At 45.2% G+C, this 18,894-nt stretch overlaps 1 protein-coding gene across 1 annotated transcript in view; it reads left to right on the top strand.

The window, feature by feature from the left end:
• Window positions 1-18,894, top strand: part of LOC147114258 (palmitoyltransferase ZDHHC12-B-like) — a 44,889-nt gene that overhangs the window by 14,542 nt on the left and 11,453 nt on the right. Inside the window, exons 3-5 of the mRNA XM_085994067.1 lie at window positions 3,380-3,532; window positions 6,885-7,054; window positions 14,537-14,702. Coding sequence (XP_085850193.1) covers window positions 3,380-3,532; window positions 6,885-7,054; window positions 14,537-14,702 — 489 coding nt within the window. The remainder of the gene's footprint in view (window positions 1-3,379; window positions 3,533-6,884; window positions 7,055-14,536; window positions 14,703-18,894) is intronic.

Raw genomic sequence — 18,894 nt, 5'->3', positions numbered from 1 at the left:
CAACGAAGTACTTACGCACCGTTGTATTATAGGCAAAAACGAATTTGCACACAGCAAAATCCCAAAACAGCAATGAGATAAATAACCAGAGCATCTGTTGGAGATTGGTGGCAGTCGAAGGCCAGCAGGAGAATGTTGCTGTTTGTCTTCAAATGTTGCTATGAAATCTTTTACAGTTATCTGAGAGGGTGGAAGGGGCCTTGGTTTAACTAACTCTTTTGAGCACAGCACCTTTGACAGTGCCTCACCCCTTCAGTACTGCTCCAAAGTATCAGCCTAGAGCATGTGCTCTTGAACCCACGGCCTCCGACTGGGAGGTGAGAGTTTTACCACTGAGCCAAGGCTGACACCTGTCAGAAAAAAACATATGCAGCAAACAGCAGAATTCCCTATATCTACTCTTGGTGAGCAAGTGCTCCCTACTAGCAGCATGAAATACGACAATTAGCCTTAAAGTGACAAGCAAGACTTTTTAAAATTCTTTTTAGCGTTCCATTCATATTCCATTGAACAACATGGTGTGGATGGGAACCAGGTTGCTCTTGCTGAGTATCGCAGTTTTGGAATTTTGCCCGATTTCATTTGTTTTATTAAATGAGCAGATGGCATCTTTTGAACTTGAATCAATTTGGTCACTGATTTAAATTGCTAATGTCGGCATCAATGTAAATAACAGATGTTTCCTATAATCTGAAGGAGCTAATGGCGGGCCCATTGTCAATTTCAGACCGCATCTCAGCTAACTGACTTGTTTGTCTGAAAACTTGTTGATGAGGTTTGCATCTTAGTCGACACCATTCTAGTTTCCTGCAGATTGAGGCGTTGGATTCTTGTCAGACTCCACACATGCTTGCTGTTTTTTTATTTTATATATTGTAGATGACATTTGAATGTAATATCTTGAAGTTCACCAGATAATCTGACTTCAGAAAAATTAACAACAACTTGTATTTATATAGACAGAAAATGCTGGAAATACTCAGCAGGTCAGGCAGCATCTGTGGAGAGAGAAACAGAGTTAACGTTTCAGGCCGATGACCTTTTGTGCATTTATATAGCACCTTTAATGTAGTTAGACGTCCCACGGCTCTTCACAGGGGTGATTATCAGACTAAATGGGACACCGAGACACATAAGGAGATGTTAGGACAGGTGACCAAAAGTTTAGTCAAAGAGGTAGGTTTTAAGGAGCGTCTTAAAGGAGGAGAGGGAGGTAGAGAGTCGGAGAGGTTTAGGGAGGGAATTCCAGAGCTCAGGGCCGAGGCAGCTGAAGGCACGGCCGCCAATGGTGGAGCGAAGGAATTCGGGGATGCACAAGAGACCAGAATTGGAGGAACGCGGAGTTCCCGAAGGGTTGTAGGGCTGGAGGAGGTTACAGAGATAGGGAGGGGCAAAGCCATGGAGGGATTTGAAGACAAAGATGAGAGTTCTCAAGTCGTGGTGTTGCCGGACCGGGAGCCAACGCAGGTCAGCGAGCACAGGGTGATGGGTGAACGGGATTTGCTGCGAGCCAGGATATAGGCAGCAGAGTTTTGGAGGAGCTCCCGTTTACGGAGGGTGGAAGGTGGGAGGACGGCCAGGAGTGCATTGGAATAGTCGAGTCTGGAGGTTTAAAAGAGAATGCTTGCTTCAGTTCAATCATATCTTACTCATATCTCTGGTTTCTAGACTGAACACTCCACTCCATTCTCTGTGTCTGGGTTCATTATCTGTATCACATGACCCCAGTACCAGAAGATGACAAAAACAGATGGAATTTGCAGTTCAAGCATTTAATCTCTTTTTATATCAAAGAAAACCTTTTAAACAGTAAAATCTGCCCATGTATATTATATTGTTCTTTCTAGTATTTTACCAGTAGTGCTTCATATTTCTATTTCTATTTCCTTGTATATAAATATGTTAATTGTTGTGACCTGCAAAAATATTATCAGAGTTTCCAGCACTGACACGATGGGCTGAATGGTCTCCTTCTATGATTCTGTGAGTTTAATCTGCCAAATGAAGTGAATATGGTAGGGAAAAGGTATTACTTTAAAACCAGTCAGAAGATTATTGCTGTTAGTTTAACCTCAGGACACACAACTGTGCAAAAATATTGAAAAATATACACCTTGCAATTTATAGAGAACAAGGTTCATTAATTGGAATCACTTTGAAACCATCGAGAGACAACACTTTTCTAAAAAAACTGTAGCAGCAAGTCAGCTGATTGATTCGTTAAATCATGCCCCTTGTTGTCCAATTTCTCCTAACAGATTAGACTTTAGTCAAACACTATGAATTATTCTACCTAAATTTGGTTCTTATTAACAAATACTGTCTACAAAGTTAGGGCGATACCAGGATCGAGTTAATGAATTCAAGCTCGTGGCATAGACCTTCACGGAGAGTGCAGCACTGCAGTGATTATCTTACTGGACTATTAATCTAGGGAGTGTGAGTACAAATCCCACCATGACAATTTGAGAATTTGAATTGAGTTTTATGAAAAAAACTGGAAATTAAAAACCTGGCATCAGTAAAAGTGACCATGAAGCTGTCAGATAGCCATAAAACCCCAACTGGTTCACGAATGAAACCTGCAGTCCTTATCCGGTCTAGCCTACCTGTGGCTTCAGTCCCTCACCAATGTAGTTGACGCTTAATTGCCCTCTGAAGTGGCTTAGCAAGATAGTCACTAATAAATCTAATCGGGGATTCAAGAGAAACGTCTTTACTCAGCAGTTAGAATGTGGAACTCACTACCACAGTGAGTGGCTGAGGCGAATAGCATAGATGCATCTTAGAGGAAGCCAGATAAACGCATGAAGAAGAAAGGACGAGAGGGATATGTTGATGGAGTTAAATGAAGAAGGGTAGGAGGAGGCTTGTGTGGATCTGATGGTGCAGGAAGGATGTTTCTGATGGCCGGGGAGTCCAGAACCAGGGGTCATAGTCTAAGGATAAGGGGTAAGCCATTTAGGACTGAAATGAGGAGGAATTTCTTCACCCAGAGAGTGGTGAACCTGTGGAATTCTCTGCCACAGAGGGCGGTGGAGGCCAGTTCATTAAATATATTCAAGAAAGAGTTGGATATATTTCTTAAGGCTAAAGGGATCAAGGGATATGGGGAGAAGGCAGGGACAGGGTACTGAATTTGGATGATCAGCCATGATCTCATTGAATGGCGGAGCAGGCTCGAAGGGCCGAATGGCCTACTCCTGCTCCTATCTTCTATGTTTCTAATGGCCTGTTTCTATGTACAAAGCCAGAAAGAATGTGAGGTACTTTTCACAGGAGCACTAATTGCCTCACTGGTCTGCACTGACTCCTCCCACTCAAGTTTAAGCTATATCATTTTCGGTGCTGACCAGCTGTTAATTATTTTTTTTTGCAGGCTGCGTCGATGGGCTGGAAGGAACACTTGGGCTATCACACACTCTTTATTCTCAGTAACCTTGCCATGTGGTTTTACTACCTGAATGCCTCACTATCAGACCCAGGCAACCTGGTGCGATACACAGACCGGTATAACCATGTCATGAGGCAGGTGAGAGAGACCTTCCAGCCAACTTCAACAAAAGCAAGAGTGACCAAACTCTTCAGACTGAATAATTAGGATAAGAAGGAGGCCAGGCAGAACGTTAGGGTTAAATAAGATGAAAGTTACTCCAATACTTAAATTGAATGGGCCAGATTTTGATGTAGCAGGGCATCTAATGGCGTCTGCCGTTGGTTACTCTTGTTCTTGCACCCTTCAGCGACCTGGATTGGGATGGGGGGAGTGACCTATGAGGAGAGATTGAGTAGACTAGGCCTATATTCTCGAGCGTTTAGAAGAATGAGAGGTGATCTCATTGAAACATACAAAATTCTTACAGGGCTTGACAGGGCAGATGCAGGGAAGATGTTTCCCCTGGCTGGGGCGTCTAGAACCAGGGGTCACAGTCTCAAAATAAGGGGTCAGCCATTTAGGACTGAGATGAGGAGAAAGTTCTTCACTCAGAGGGTGGGGAATCTTTGGAATTCTCTACCCCAGAGGGCTGTGGAGGCTCGGCCGTTGAGTATATTCAAGACAGAGATCGATAGATTATTGGATATTAAGGGAACCAAGGGATATGGGGATAGTGCAGGAAAGTAGACTTGAGGTAGAAGATCAGCCATGATCTTATTGAATGGCAGAGCAGGCTCAAGGGGCCAAATGGCCTACTCTTGCTCCTATTTCTTATGTTCTTCAAAAAATGTTTACTCCCTAAGTTGCTGAAAGTGTGAGCTAATTACAGAGTAGCAAGGGAAGCAGGGCATCTAGGACCTGAGTGAACAGAGTAACCAACAGGGCATGCCCATGGCCAATGAGATTTAAGGATTGGGAAATAAACACAGGAAGGACTGAGAAGGAGGGTGAATTAAAGGGGGTGAATTCAATGTCAAATCAGGTACAGAAAGAGAAATAAAGAGAGATTGGATTAAGAGAGAGAGAGAAAAAAGAGGCAGAAAGGAAAAGTAAGAAAATAAAAACTAAATTTAATATTTGTCATTTTTAAAATCTCCCCCAACCCACAAATTAAAAAAAAATGTGAAGGAATGAGACTCCACACTTGTAATATTTAATTTTCGGTGCCAGAGAGGTTAATTGGCGGTCATTAATATTTATCACATCATTAAAAGGGTACTTACACTTGAAATGAAACGACCTAACTTTCTGTAGCGAGTTTAACGGGCAAGTAATGAGCAAATACAGCAAATCCCTAAAAAGAAACAGGGAAGCTGAGGGTGAGATGCCCTCGCTGTGAAGCTAACGGCGGAGTGGTGCAACTCCACAGCAGTCTTTCATATTCCCATTTAACCACGCATCTGCTCCTCTCCTGAAGTTGCCGAACCATTTACCCATAAATAATGGTGTGCGCCATCAGTCTTGCTGTTATGTTGACAGCAAATTCTGGCCCAATAAGACTTTCCAAAGGCCAAACCTTCTGTGAAGTGGCATTAGATCCCACTTTGGAAGGATATATAAAAATGCAGCCAAGCCTCAGGATCATGGCCCTGAAAACCCACAGGCCTGTGGAGTTCCTGACAGTAACAGCAGGAGAGCATCTGCCAGCAACCTCTGCTGCTCACCTGAGTCACGTTTCTGGGCTCTGGGGGCAGGTTTCCTAATTAAATAGGAACATAAAAATGCTGGACGAAGAAAGACCAAGGTCCAACTAGTTTGCCTTCTACCATCCTTCTACCGTCACATGGTGCAACGATAATGGCAGTCAACCTCTATCAATGAGTTTGCAACAGACCCAGACATGAGGCGAGGAAAACCCCAGTGCTGGAAAGTTTTGGGAAGCCAGAGGCCAAAGGTTACCTGTCCCTCCCAAGCATGCTACACTTACCACATGTCAAGACTCAAATTACTCATGTATTGTATCCCAGGATGTTATTTTCTGAAAGAAATCTATCTACTGTGCATTTGAATGAGCCCAATGGCGGACACCCATTCCACTAGGGCGTATCTTGGTCGTCTGTCATATAAAACAAGCTGGAAACTCCAGCACAGGTGTCCAGGTTATGGTGGGGTGTCAGGCCATCCCCCCTTCAGAAACAGGCCCCAGGCAAGGGTGCCACATTGAAAAGTAATTTTTAAAGAAAGTTCCCTCCTCTTCAGGATCCAAATCTTGATCTAGAATTTGACCTCCGCAAGGAAGAGATCCACTTCTACCCCTGTCAGCCAAGGATTTCTCCGTCGACTGGCCACACTGGGCTCCAATGGAGGCTCAGGATGTGGGAACTCCGACATGGAGGCAGATAGAGGCACCGCCCCCAACAGGCCATTGCCAAAATATCAGCACATGGTTGGGACCCAGCGAATCTTGGTCATGGCCTAGTTTCCAGCCATTCCAGCAATCAGAATGGCTGCAGATTTTCGGGGCCTCTATCTATTTTAGTTTAGATTCTGGTATGAAATATAATGAATTTCTTTTGCTAATCAGCCTGGGTGATTCTTGTATCTTGAATGATGATACTGACACAATATTGATAAGTGGGTCATTGAGAACAGCACACAGTAACTTAAAACAAACAAGTCTCACTTTATCTGTGACAACTCCAAGTGGGCGAGGGAGAAAAAGCATCTCCCTTCAAAAGAAGCAATATAGTAAGACCAAGATATTGGAACTATCTGCTGAAATTCCATTAACTTGGAACAGCGGTTTGAAATTCACAAAGAATAAAGGATTAAGACCAGTTGACAGACAGGAGAAAGCTATCACTGGCAGTATTTGAAATAATGCTGCAAGCACGTAACAGAAATCTCTGTTCATTCAGCCACAGATTCATTTCCCCTCTCCAACCTGATCCTGGCTCTGAGAATTTCACGTCCAATCACAATTTTACACTCTTTGACATAGTTTTTGACAGATTAGGGCCAGTGTTTAGCACGGAAATTGCTACCAGCATCAAAAGACCTCGTATCCATTTAATTAAAAAGCAAATTGGGAACTCCCATTATAGCTGAGCAGATGCATTGCCTGGGGATGGAATTGGCCCATATGGATGAGGAGGGTTCCTAGGTTCAGTCCCCAGTAGATCTTTGCTGATCTCAGTCAGGTTGGCAGCAAGCAGGCCTCAGAGTCTTTATATGGAGTAGGGGGGTGGGGGACTGGAGAAGCTTCTCGTCCCAGATTGCTTTCCAGTGTTGCCTGCACAAGTGTGGGCATCTGGTCAGGATGAGATTGGCCACATCCAACGGGTAGTTTGCCAACCTTCACTAATGGTCATTTGGGCAAGATAATGGAGGGGAACCATGTTTCAGTATGAGTCAATGCCTTCAGGAGAGGAGGGGAGGGCGGGTGAGGTTATAATTCTGCCAGCGCAGCATATCGATATCTGACGGCCTGATTCTGCTTGTGTTTCAGGTCATTGAGAATAAACTGGATTCAGACCGACTGGTGGCAAAGAACCTGTGTCACTCCTGTCAGCTCCTCCGACCACTTCGATCTGAGCACTGTTCTGTTACAAATCGCTGTGTGGCACACTTTGATCACTACTGCCCTTTCATTTACAACGCCGTTGGATACAAAAACAGGTTAGAACTAGCCTGAAACAAAGTCCCGTCACTGCCCCCTCTGGCCCATCTATCGCTATGGCCGGAATTTTGCCGGCGCTCAGAGGGCGGGTTCGGAGGCGGGTCCGCTGTCAAAATCTAAAATTTTGATTGGCGGTCGGGATCCCGCTCTGAACCCGCCTCCGTGTCAGTTTCCCAAGTGCCGGGGTCTGCCTGCGCTTTCCAGACCCGGCACTAAGCGGCATGTCAGCCAATTGAGATAATTAAGAGGGTTTTTAAAGGTAGTTGAACAGCATTTTACCACCATCTAGCCATTTTTCCAACTTTTCCATGAGGCTCCCATCGCTCGGGTATCATGTCAGGTAAGTGTGTTGGGTTCTCTATGTCTCTCCATTGCTGTGAATAGGTGGCAGCTGCAAAAGTGGTATAAAAGCTACCATTTCACAGCTGTTCACTTTCCAATGTCAGAAGCTTGAGCCTTCAGGATTTTGAAGACACTTTTGAGCTGTATGCAGTTTGGAAGTGTTTGGAGTAAACTCTGTATCCACTGTCACCTCCTTGGAGCAAGCTCTCTCACCATTGACAGATCGCTTCTGACATCTCAACTTCAGCTGCCATCTATTCCAGCAACATCGGTGCCCTTGAAAAAATCTCACCTTGGTCCTCAGGATCCCACCACGATCAGCCCCAACACCAGCATCACCAGGCACACCAGCAGCACCAACAACAACACCAACCTTCTCCGCAAACACCTGATGCTGCACAGGACACAGGGCATCAGCACCTGATAACATTGTTGCCCGGGAGGCCAGCGATGGCCTCACCATGGCCAGATTTACTTCACTTGACGCTGTACACCCTGACTGCCACATGATGCGCCGGGTTGGCACCACCCCACACCAACACCATAAAGCATCCCTACAATGCCCAAGCCATTCCTTTCACACTAATCACAACTGGGGGTGGGGGGGGGCGGAGTTATATCTCACCATTCACTGAAACTCACTAAGACACTTCCAGAGGTGCACACAAATCTGTCCAAGAAGGAAAATAAAGCTTTCAATGCTTACACAAACATTGACTAAAGCACACAAGTGCCTACCCTTGTGTGTTGTTAGTTTGAATGATTGGACAAGGATGAGGGAGAGTGTGAGGGGTGGCTAGTGAGATGGGGAAGTGATAATGTAGATAGAGAGGGATGGGTGGAGGTGCAAGGTAAGTTGGTGTGAGTAAGGATGTGCAGGAGTAGGGTAGGGAAGGCTGAGTGATGGGGATGTGATGAGTGGCAGAGCAGGATGAGGTTGAGTGTGGCTTTGCAGTAACGTTTTGTGATCTACTGAGATCATTGAAACGTTTGTGCCACTGCAGCCTGGTCATCCTGACAACATCCCTGCTTGTGCCCTCCTGTGCACTGTGTAACCAGGCTGTGTTGGTGTCCTGCGGAGGTCTCTTCCACCCATTGGAAGGGAAGAGAACCTCCCTGTGTGCTGTGACTCCCTCCATGAGCATATGGAGGGAGTCATGGGAAAGCCTGGGTGCAGCCGTGCACCTTTGTGCAGTGCTTGTCAGTGTTTGCAGCACCTCAATGCTGTAGAACACTGACCGCAGAACTGTCAAAATGAATGTGGCCGTGGTCCCTTTAAGGAAACCGGCTGATGACGCATCATCAGATGACGTCATCAGACCAGCTTCCTTTTAATTGGCTTGGCACCTCGCAGAGCAGGCTTAAGAAGCCCAATCAGGGCAAAATCACTTGGAGGAGACGGGATGAAGACTGGAGCGAGGTTTGAAGCCACCACCACACCAGTCGCACCGGACTCGGAACGGTTGGCGAAATCGCGGCCTAAGAGTTTGTATGTGTGTGCGTGTATATATGTTTGCACATGTGTTTATACATATGCCTATGTGTAACTAGGTTGGTAACAGCCATGGTGCTAAATTGTATCACAAATAAATAGCATTAATGCCAAGAATTAGCAGTTCAATTAATCCCATGTTTTAAACTTCTATCACAATCACTCAAATTGCCCATGCAGTGCTGTCAAGGGGACAGAGATATATACATCATGATTAATGAGCCCGAGAAATATTGCCAAATGTGTTTCTGTGTGTTTTTTTTTAAATACTCGTGGATATTCTGTTTTGTCTGTGGAAAGACAGGAGAAAGCAAATTTCCCCTCAGAGTGCATTGGTGAAGCTGTGGGTATCGATATGGGGATCTGCCGCTTCTGGACCTCATGAAGCTCCGACTAGTGGTAGAAGTCTGCAGCTGCAGGCGTGACTGTGTGTCACAGAATGGTGATGCCCAAATATGGAATGCCAGCTACGTAGCAAGTTAGATAGACAGACAGACAATAGATACGTTAATGGATAAATGAATATAGATAGATTGATAGATAGATAGAATGGGGAGGCGGTGGCGTAGTGGTTATGTCACTAGACTATGTAAGCCAGAAGCTCAGTCAAATGCTCTGAGGATATGGGTTCAAATCCCACCACGGCAGCTGGTGGAATTTAAATTCAATTCAATTTAATTCTGGAATTAAATGTTAGTCTTAGTAATGGTGACCATGATACCATTGTTGATTGTCGATTGTTGCAAAAACCCATCTGGTTCACTAATGCCCTTTAGGGAAGGAAATCTGCTGTCCTTACCTGGTCTGGCCGATATGTGACTCCAGACCCACAGCAATGTGGTTGACTCTTAATGCCCTCTGAAATGGCCTAGCAAGCCACTCAGTTGTAAACAACCGCTACGAATAAGAATAAAACCGGACGGACCACCCGGTATCGACCTCGGCACCTGAAACGACAACGACAACGGCAAACCCAGCCCTGTCGACCCTGCAAAGTCCTCCTTACCAACATCTGGGGGCTTGTGTCAAAATTGGGAGAGCTGTCCCACAGACTGGTCAAGCAACAGCCTGACATAGTCATAATTACCGAATCATACCTTACAACCAACGTCCCATACACCACCATCACCATCCCTGGGTATGTCCTGTCCCAACGGCAGGACAGACCCACCAGAGGTGGTGGCACCGTGGTATACAGTCGGGAGGGAGTAGCCCTGGGAGTCCTCAACATTGACTCAGGACCCCATGCGGTCTCATGACATCAAGTCAAACATGGGCAAGGAAACCTCCTGCTAATTACCACCTACCATCCTCCCTCAGCTGATGAATCAGTACTCCTTCATGTTAAACACCAAATGGAAGAAGCACAAAATGTCCTCTGGGTGGGGGACTTCAATGTCCATCACCAAGAGTGGCTCGGTAGCACCACAACTGACCGAGCTGGCCGAGTCCTAAAGGACAAAGCTGCCAGACTGGGTCTGCGACAAGTGGTGAGGGAAAAACCTACTTGATCTCGTCCTCACCAATCTACCTGTTGCAGATGCATCTGTCCATGACAGCATTGGTGGAAGTGACCACCGCACAGTCCTTGTGGAGACAAAGTCCCGTCTTCATGTTGAGGATACCCTCCACCGTGTTGTGTGGCACTACACCGTGCTAAATGGGACAGATTTCGAACAGATCTGGCAACTCAAAACTGGGCATCCATGAGGCGCTGTGGGCCATCAGCAGCAGCAGAATTATATTCAACCACAATCTGTAACCTCATGGCCCGGCATATCCCTCACTCTACCATTACCATCAAGCCGGGAGATCAACCCTGGTTTAACGAAGAGTGCAGGAGAGCATGCCGGGAACATCACCAGGCATACCGAAAAATGAGGTGTCAACCTAGTGAGGCTACAACACAGGACTACTTGCATGCCAAACAACGGAAGCAACATGCGATAGACAGAGCTAAGCGATCTCACAACCATCAGATCAAATCAAAGCTCTGCAGTCCTGCCACATCCAGTCGTGAGTGGTGGTGGACAATTAAACAGTTAACAGGAGGAGGAGGCTCCAAAAATATCCCCATCCTCAATGATGGTGGAGCCCAGCACGTGAGTGCAAAAGACAAGGCTGAAGCATTTGCAACTATCTTCAGCCAGAAGTGCCGAGTGGATGATCCATCTCGGCCTCCTCCTGAGGTCCCCAGCATCACAGATGCCAGTCTTCAGCCCATTCAATTCACTCCACGTGATGTCAAGAAATGGCTGAAGATACTGGATACTGCAAAGGCTATGGGCCCTGACAACATTCCGGCAATAGTACTGAAGACTTGTGCTCCAGAACTAGCTGCGCCCCTAGCCAAGCTGTTCCAGTACAGCTACAACACTGGCATCTGCCCGGCAATGTGGAAAATTGCCCAAGTATGTCCTGTCGACAAAAAGCAGGACAAATCCGACCCGGCCAATTACCGTCCCATCAGTCTACTCTCAATCATCAGCAAAGTGATGGAAGGTGTCATCGACAGTGCTATCAAGCGGCACTTACTCAGCAATAACCTGCTAACTGACGCCCAGTTTGGGTTCCGCCAGGGCCACTCAGCTCCTGACCTCATTACAGCCTTGGTCCAAACATGGACAAAAGAGCTGAACTCAAGAGGTGAGGTGAGAGTGACTGCCCTTGACATCAAGGCAGCATTTGATCGAGTGTGGCATCAAGGAGCCCTAGCAAAACTGAAGTCAATGGGAATCAAGGGGAAAACTCTCCATTGGTTGGAATCATACCTAGCACAAAGGAAGTTGGCTGTGGTTGTTCGAGGTCATTCATCCCAATCACATGACATCACTCAGGGCAGTGTCCTAGGCCCAACCACCTTCAGCTGTTTCATCAATGACCTTCCCTCCAGCATAAGGTCAGAAGTGGGGGTGTTCGCTGATGATTGCACACTGTTCAGCACCATTCGAGACTCGTCAGATACTGACGCAGTCCGTGTCCATATGCAGCAAGACCTGGACAACATTCAGACTTGGGCTGACAAGTGGCAAGTAACATTCGCACCACACAAGTGCCAGGCAATGACCATCTCCAACAAGCGAGACTCTAACCATCTCCCCTTGACATTCAATGGCATTACCATCGCTGAATCCCCCACTATCAACATCCTGGTGGTTACCATTGATCAGAAACTGAACTGGACCAGCCATATAATTACTGTGGCTACAAGCGCAGGCCAGAGGCAGGGAATTCTGCGGTGAGTGTCTCACCTCCTGACTCCCCAAAGCCTTTCCACCATCTACAAGGCACAAGTCAGGAGTGTGATGGAATACTCTCCACTTGCCTGGATGCATGCAGCTCCAACAACACTCAAGAAGCTTGATACCATTCACGATAAAGCAGCCCGCTTGATTGGCACTCCATCCACCTTCAACATTCACTCCCTCCACCACCGGCGCACTGTGGCTGCAGTGTGTACCATCTACAAGATGCACTGCAGCAACTCGCCAAAGCTCCTTCAACAGCACCTTCCAAACCCGCGACCTCTACCACTTAGAAGGACAAGGGCAGCAGACGTATGGGAACATCACCACCTACAAGTTCCCCTCCAAGCCACACACCATCCTGACTTGAACCTGTATCGCTGTTCCTTCACTGTTGCTGGGCCAAAATCCTGGAACTCCCTTCCTAACAGCATTGTGGGTGTAACTACACCATATGGACTGCAGCGGTTCAAGAATGCAGCTCACCACCATCTTCTCAAGGGCAATTAGGGATGGGCACTAAATGCAGGCCTAGCCAGCCAGCGACGCCCACATCCCATCAATGAATTTAAAAAAAGATAGACAGACAGACAGATAGATAGATAGACAGACAGACAGACAGATAGACAGATAGATAGACAGACAGACAGACAGACAGATAGATAGATTGACAGACAGACAGACAGATAGATAGATAAATTGACAAACAGATAGATAGACAGACAGACAGACAGATAGACAGACAGACAGATAGACAGAGAGATAGATTTTGACTATATGAGCACACATGGATCAGAAACCAGATTAAGGGAGTGTGGGAGGGGTCACTGACCTAGCCTGATCTCTGCTGGAAGGTTCCGCAGATCATAATTTACATGTGAAATTCCTCAATATGACGTAGAAATTCACCACATTTCGCTCGTAGATTCAGAAAGCACAATAAATCACTTTCTCCTGTATCACTCCCAAGCTGTGTCAGGTTCAATAGAAAACGCTGCAAGTTTCAAAGCAAGCCCTTACCTCTGTACGGCAGTGTGGGGTCTGCGGGCCAACACTGTGAAAAACCAACGACGAGAATCTCTGCATAATTGAAGACGTCCATTTCATCTTCACACGTTGAAGTATGCTCAAGTATTATGGGCAAATCATACATAAATTTAAAAATATATTCAGAGCACTTTGTACTTTTGAATTCTACTTCTATCCAGCACAACAGAAAGGGACAGAGAGTTATTTTTCAGGAGAACTATGATTTCAGCTTTTAAGATGAATCCATTTCAATAGAATTATATAATACTTAAAGTATGAAGTCTTAGCGAAGGACGAGTGAACTACTTGGAGAGTCTTAGCACTTTATTTTAAATATTCATGAAGGAATGGGAAGGCCTGCTAAATGGATAAAATAAATCAACAACAACTTGCATTTATATAGCGCCTTTAATGTAGCAAAACATCCCAGGTGCAATTATCAGAACCTATTAACATACTAAAATATCCCAAGGCGCTTCACAGGAGCGTTATCAATCAAAATTTCACAGCGAGCCATATAAGGGGATATTAGGACAGGTGACCAAAAGCTTGGTCAAAGAGAGAGGTTCTAAGGAGCATCTTAAAGGAGGAAAGAGTGGTAGAGATGATGAGAGGTTTGGGAGGGAATTCCAGAGCTTAGAGCCTAGCCAGCTGAAGGCACGGCCGCCAATGGTGGAGCGATGAAAATTGGGGATACACAAGGGGCCAGAATTGGAGTAATGCAGAGATCTCGGAGGGTTGTAGGGCTGGAACCATAACTCACCACAACAACAACTTGTGTTTAGATCACACTTATAACATAGAAAACTATTCCAAGGTGCTTCACAGAGGCGTAATTGGAAGAAAATAGACGCTGACCCAAAGAAGAGGATATTAGGAGGGTGTGAATAAAAGCTTGGTGAAAGAGACGGGTTTTAAGGAAGGAGAGTGAGATAGAGAGGAGAGGTTTAGTGAGGGAATTCCAGAGTGTAGGGCCTAGAGAACTGGAGGAACTGCTGCTGACGGTGGAGTGAAGGAATTGGGGGATACACAAGAGGCAAACAGAAAGATGGTCGTGGCCAATTATCACAGCCTCAGGACATTGCTGCAGGAGTTCCTCAGGGCATCATTCTTGGCTCAACTTAGCTGCTTATTCAATGACCTTCCCTTTGGCCTGGCTCTTTGTTCGGACAGAGTAGGGGGAGCTTTACTTACATTGGATATAGGGTATACGGCACAGAAACAGACCATTCGGCCCAACTTAGCTGCGCTATGCCTGGCCTGACTTGCTGCTGACACTAGGTGCCTGAAGGCAGTAATATCCTTCACTTTCATGAGCACAAAATTGACCAATTAATGAAAAAATATAATCAACTCGTTTTCTTCCTCCCTAGAGTTGCCTATTTCCTCTTTCTGGTTCTGCTTGCTCTGAATTGCTGGATGGCAGCTTTTATTGGAGCAGCATGGTTCCGAAGATTTGGATTCCACCTGTTAATCTTTGTTGCTTTTCTTGTTCTACTGTCGAGTGCAGTTGCTGTGTCTCTGCAAGTGTGCTTCACGGTGAGTAAACAATGTTGAGGAACTTCATTCATGCCCTAAGATTAGGATCTTTGGGAAATGGGATTAACGCTTCCTACTTCACCAGTAACAGAAATAAATAACTTGCATTTATATAGCACCTTTGCACTGCTGCAATGTCAGAGGTGCCCCCTTTCAGATGAGACTTTAAACCAAGGCCCCCATCTGCCCTCTCAGGTGAATGTAGAGTATCCCAGGGCACTGGGAAGAGAGGAGCAAAAGCAAGCATTGGCCCCTTAGAGGCTGAGATAGGAGAACTTATACTGGAGAACAAGGAAATGGCAGTGAACTTAAATAAATATTTTGTATCTGTCTTCAGAGTAGAAGGCACAAAGGGGGGGAAATTCATTATCGCCCCGTTTGGGGCGCTAACTTCTGAAAGCTGGGAAACGTAGCGCCAGGTGCTAATGATTCCCAGCCTTTTCAAAATTCAGTGTTTGCGCTCCAGGAAGGAAGTGGAGTGCTAAATCAAATGCTCCACTTCCTTCCTGGAGCGCTAAAGGACGCAGGCTGTAAAGGAATAGTCATATTCAGAAAGATACACCATCCTATGAACAGAATTCTGATTTTATTAAAACATGACAAACTGCGGTTAAAAATCTAAAAACCTCAATGACACAAGCTGTAAACAGAAATACAGGCTTCAGAGATAAGATGAAATGTTAAAACAAAGCTGTAAACACCATACAAGCTTTTGAAGTGGGGATTGGTTGTTAATACTAAAACAATGGCCCTACTGAAGAAGCAAAGAGTTGCTTCCAGAATGTCTGTAGTTTGGGAGAGACACAATACCATTACCCAGTTTAAAGTGTTATAAACTAACACTTCGAACAGAAATACAGAAAGATTAAAGGAATATGTGCCTTTGTAAAAGTAATATCAAATGAAAGACAGGAGACAACCAAGTGAAGTAGCTAAGCAATGCATAGAACACCCTAGTTGAAGTGTTTTTGATTTACCTATTGTAAAAGGTACAAAGAGAAGACTTTGTAAATATGACTTCAATAGAGGCACCAAGCAATTGAACTTGGAACAGTTAGGAGACACTAAGTCTGCTTTCAACCAGCTAAGGTGGTTTAAGAATTGAATTGAAGTCCTTCATAAGTATGGCATCAAATAGATACATCTGTTATAACCATTTTTTATGATAAAATTTGAACACCTAAAGGTAGAGACAGGATTCTGCAAGTTAACAGCTGAACTGACAGTAAGATTGGAAAGAAGTCAACAGAAAGAATGACTAGCGATAATTAGCTTACATCAGCAGAAAACTTCAAAGGATATACCACTGCAAAAAGAGTTTAAAATATGGAACTTTCAGATAGGAAGTCAGGAGTCGCTGGAAGGGGCAAGCGATTCTCAACTTCAGAGGCAGGCTCTGTAAGTTTTTAACTCTTTGAGTCTCGGGGATCAAAAGGCACTTTTATTTGATTTTGGTGGATATCCTGGATTAGAAATAATAAGAAATGTAAAAATGTAACGAAGTTAAGATTTGAGAATAAGGATCTCTGAGAATAAGACATGGAAGCTATTTATATTTTGAACTGTTAAAGTTGTGATTGAATCACCAGCTGTTAGCTGCAAGCCAGTTCTTTAATAAATCTATATATTTTTAGAATTGTCTCAAATAGTATTTCTGTATCAAACTCGCAAACTCAATCTCTGTACACTCTTTTGTGAGGAGTTGCAGAATTCTGGGAGGGGGTTTCCGGACCCTCATAATATCCGGAAGGTTACAGTCTAGTTAAACTTATTAAAAGTGCTATCTGGAGGATGGTAACACCTTCAAGTCATTCCTTTCCTTTAGAGAGAGATAGCCTGGACCTTTAGACCCAGTTAAGCATCTTATAGAATTCGGCTACCTCTAACTTTAGTTGAAGGTGAACATCTGGGGAGTACGCTTGATCTGGGGTAGCCCGAAAAGGGCTAGGACTAGTAATCATCCCTTCACACCAGCTTACCTTAAAGGGAAGGGCCATCACTGCAGGCTCTGCATTGGGACCAGTTAGCTGGTCCCTGATGACGGCCGCGATCTAGCCCGATCAGCAGAGTGCCAGGCTGATCGATCACGGCCCAGGAGCAATCCAAAAAAATCACTTGAGGCGTTGTTAAAATTTTTCTCCTACCCGCGCCAACATCCCCTTTAACTTGCACCTCCGAAGCTCCTGCCCTACCGAACAAGGACCCCTGCAGCTGTCGGTGTTTTCGCCCGGCGATGCTGCAGGGGGCAGAACCGAAGCTCGGGTCCGGGGTGCTACCGGGACGATGCGCACGGCAATGACACCACGATCCCTGGGTGCAGGGGATCGTGGCGCAAAATTACCGCCGCCACAAACCTCTCAGCCAAATTAGCGGGAGTCATTCATCTTGCCATGCCCGGTCGCTAAGTCATTAGCGTCCCATTATCGCCCTCCAGAGGCAATAACAGGACGTGCTAACCATCCGAATTTCTCCTTCCAAATCTATATAAAAGATAGTGGGGAATCAAGGGGCTAATGAGAGTGAGGAAACTAAAGTAATTAATATCAGTAGAGAAAAAGTATTTGGGAAATTAATGGGACTAAAAGCCACTAAATCCCCTGGAACTGATGGACTGCATCCTTGGGTTCTAAAAGAGGTGGCTGCAGAGATAGTGGATGCATTGGTTGTGATCATCCAAAATTCCCTCGATTCTGGAAAGGCCCCAATGGATTGGTAGGTAGCTAATGTAACACTGCTATTCAAGAAAGGAGGGAGAGAGAAAACAGGGAACTACAGGCCAGTTATCCTGACATCAGTCATCAGGAAAATGCTGGAATCCATTATTAAGGAAGTGGTAACAGGGCACTTAGAAAATCATAATATGATTAGGCAGAGTCAACATGATTTTATGAAAGGGAAATTGTGTTTGACTAATTTATTAGAGTATTTTGAGAATGTAACTAGCAGGGTAGATAACAGGGAACCAGTGGATGTAGGATATTTGGATTGCCAAAAGACATTCGATAAGTGCCACATAAAAAGTTGTTACACAAGATAAGGGCTCCTAGGATTGGAGGTAATGTATTAGCATGGATAAAGGATTGGTTAATGGACAGAAAGCAGCGAGTTGGGATAAACAGGTCATTTTCAGATTGGCAGGCTGTAACTAGTGGGGTGCCACAAGGATTAGTGCTTGGGCCTCAGCTATTTACAATCTATATTAATGACTTAGATGAAGGGACAGAGTGTAATGTATCTAAATTTGCTGATGATACAAATCTAGGTGGGAAAGTAAGCTGTGAGGAAAACACAAAGAGCCTGCAAAGGGATATAGACAGGTTAAGTGAGTGGGCAGTAAGGTGGCAGATGGAGTATAATGTGGGGAAATGTGAGGTTATTCACTCTGGTAGAAAGAATATTTTTTAAATGGTGAGAAACTATTAAATGTTGGTGTTCAGAGAGATTTAGGTGTCCTTGTATAGGAAACACAGAGAGTTAGCATGCAGGTACAGCAAGCAATTAGGAAGGCAAATGGCATGTTGGCCTTTATTACTAGGGGGTTCGAGTACAAGAGTAAGGACTTCTTGCTACAATTGTACAGGGCTTTGATGAGGCCACACCTGGAGTACTGTGCACAGTTTTGGTTTCCTTATCTAAGGAAGGATATATTTGCTTTAGAGGCGGTGCAACAAAGGTTCACTAGACTAATCCCTGGGATGAGAGGGTTGTCTTCTGAGGAGAGATTGAGCAGATTAGGCTTGTACTCTTTGGAATTTAGAAGAATGAGAGGAGATCTCATTGAAACAGATAAGATCCTGAGGGGGATTGACAGGATAGACGCTGAGAGATTGTTTCCCATGGCTGGAGAGTCCAGAACTAGGGGGCAAAGACTCAGGATAAGGGGTCGACCTTTTAAGACTGAGACGAGGAGGAACTTCTTCACTCAGAGGGTTGTGAATCTTTGGAATTCTCTGCCCCAAAGGGCTGTGGATGCTCAGTCGTTGAGTATATTCAAGGTTGAGATAGATAGATTTTTGAACTCTAGGGGAATCAAGGGATATGGGGATAGCGCAGCAAAGTGGTGTTGAGGTCGTAGATCAGCCGTGATCTTATTGAATGGTGGAGCAGGCTTGAGGGTCCACATGACCTACTCCTGCTCCTAATCCTTATGTTCTTATGTTCTTAGCAGTGGCGTTCTCTCAGGTGTCCTGGT

This window comes from Somniosus microcephalus, chromosome 8 (genome assembly GCF_052327205.1).
Source record: "Somniosus microcephalus isolate GS21.2 chromosome 8, FLI_Smic_1.0, whole genome shotgun sequence".
NCBI classification, from domain to species: Eukaryota; Metazoa; Chordata; class Chondrichthyes; order Squaliformes; family Somniosidae; genus Somniosus; species Somniosus microcephalus.
Note: the sequence above shows the minus strand (reverse complement) of the source record. Positions and strands in the feature narration are given on the sequence as shown.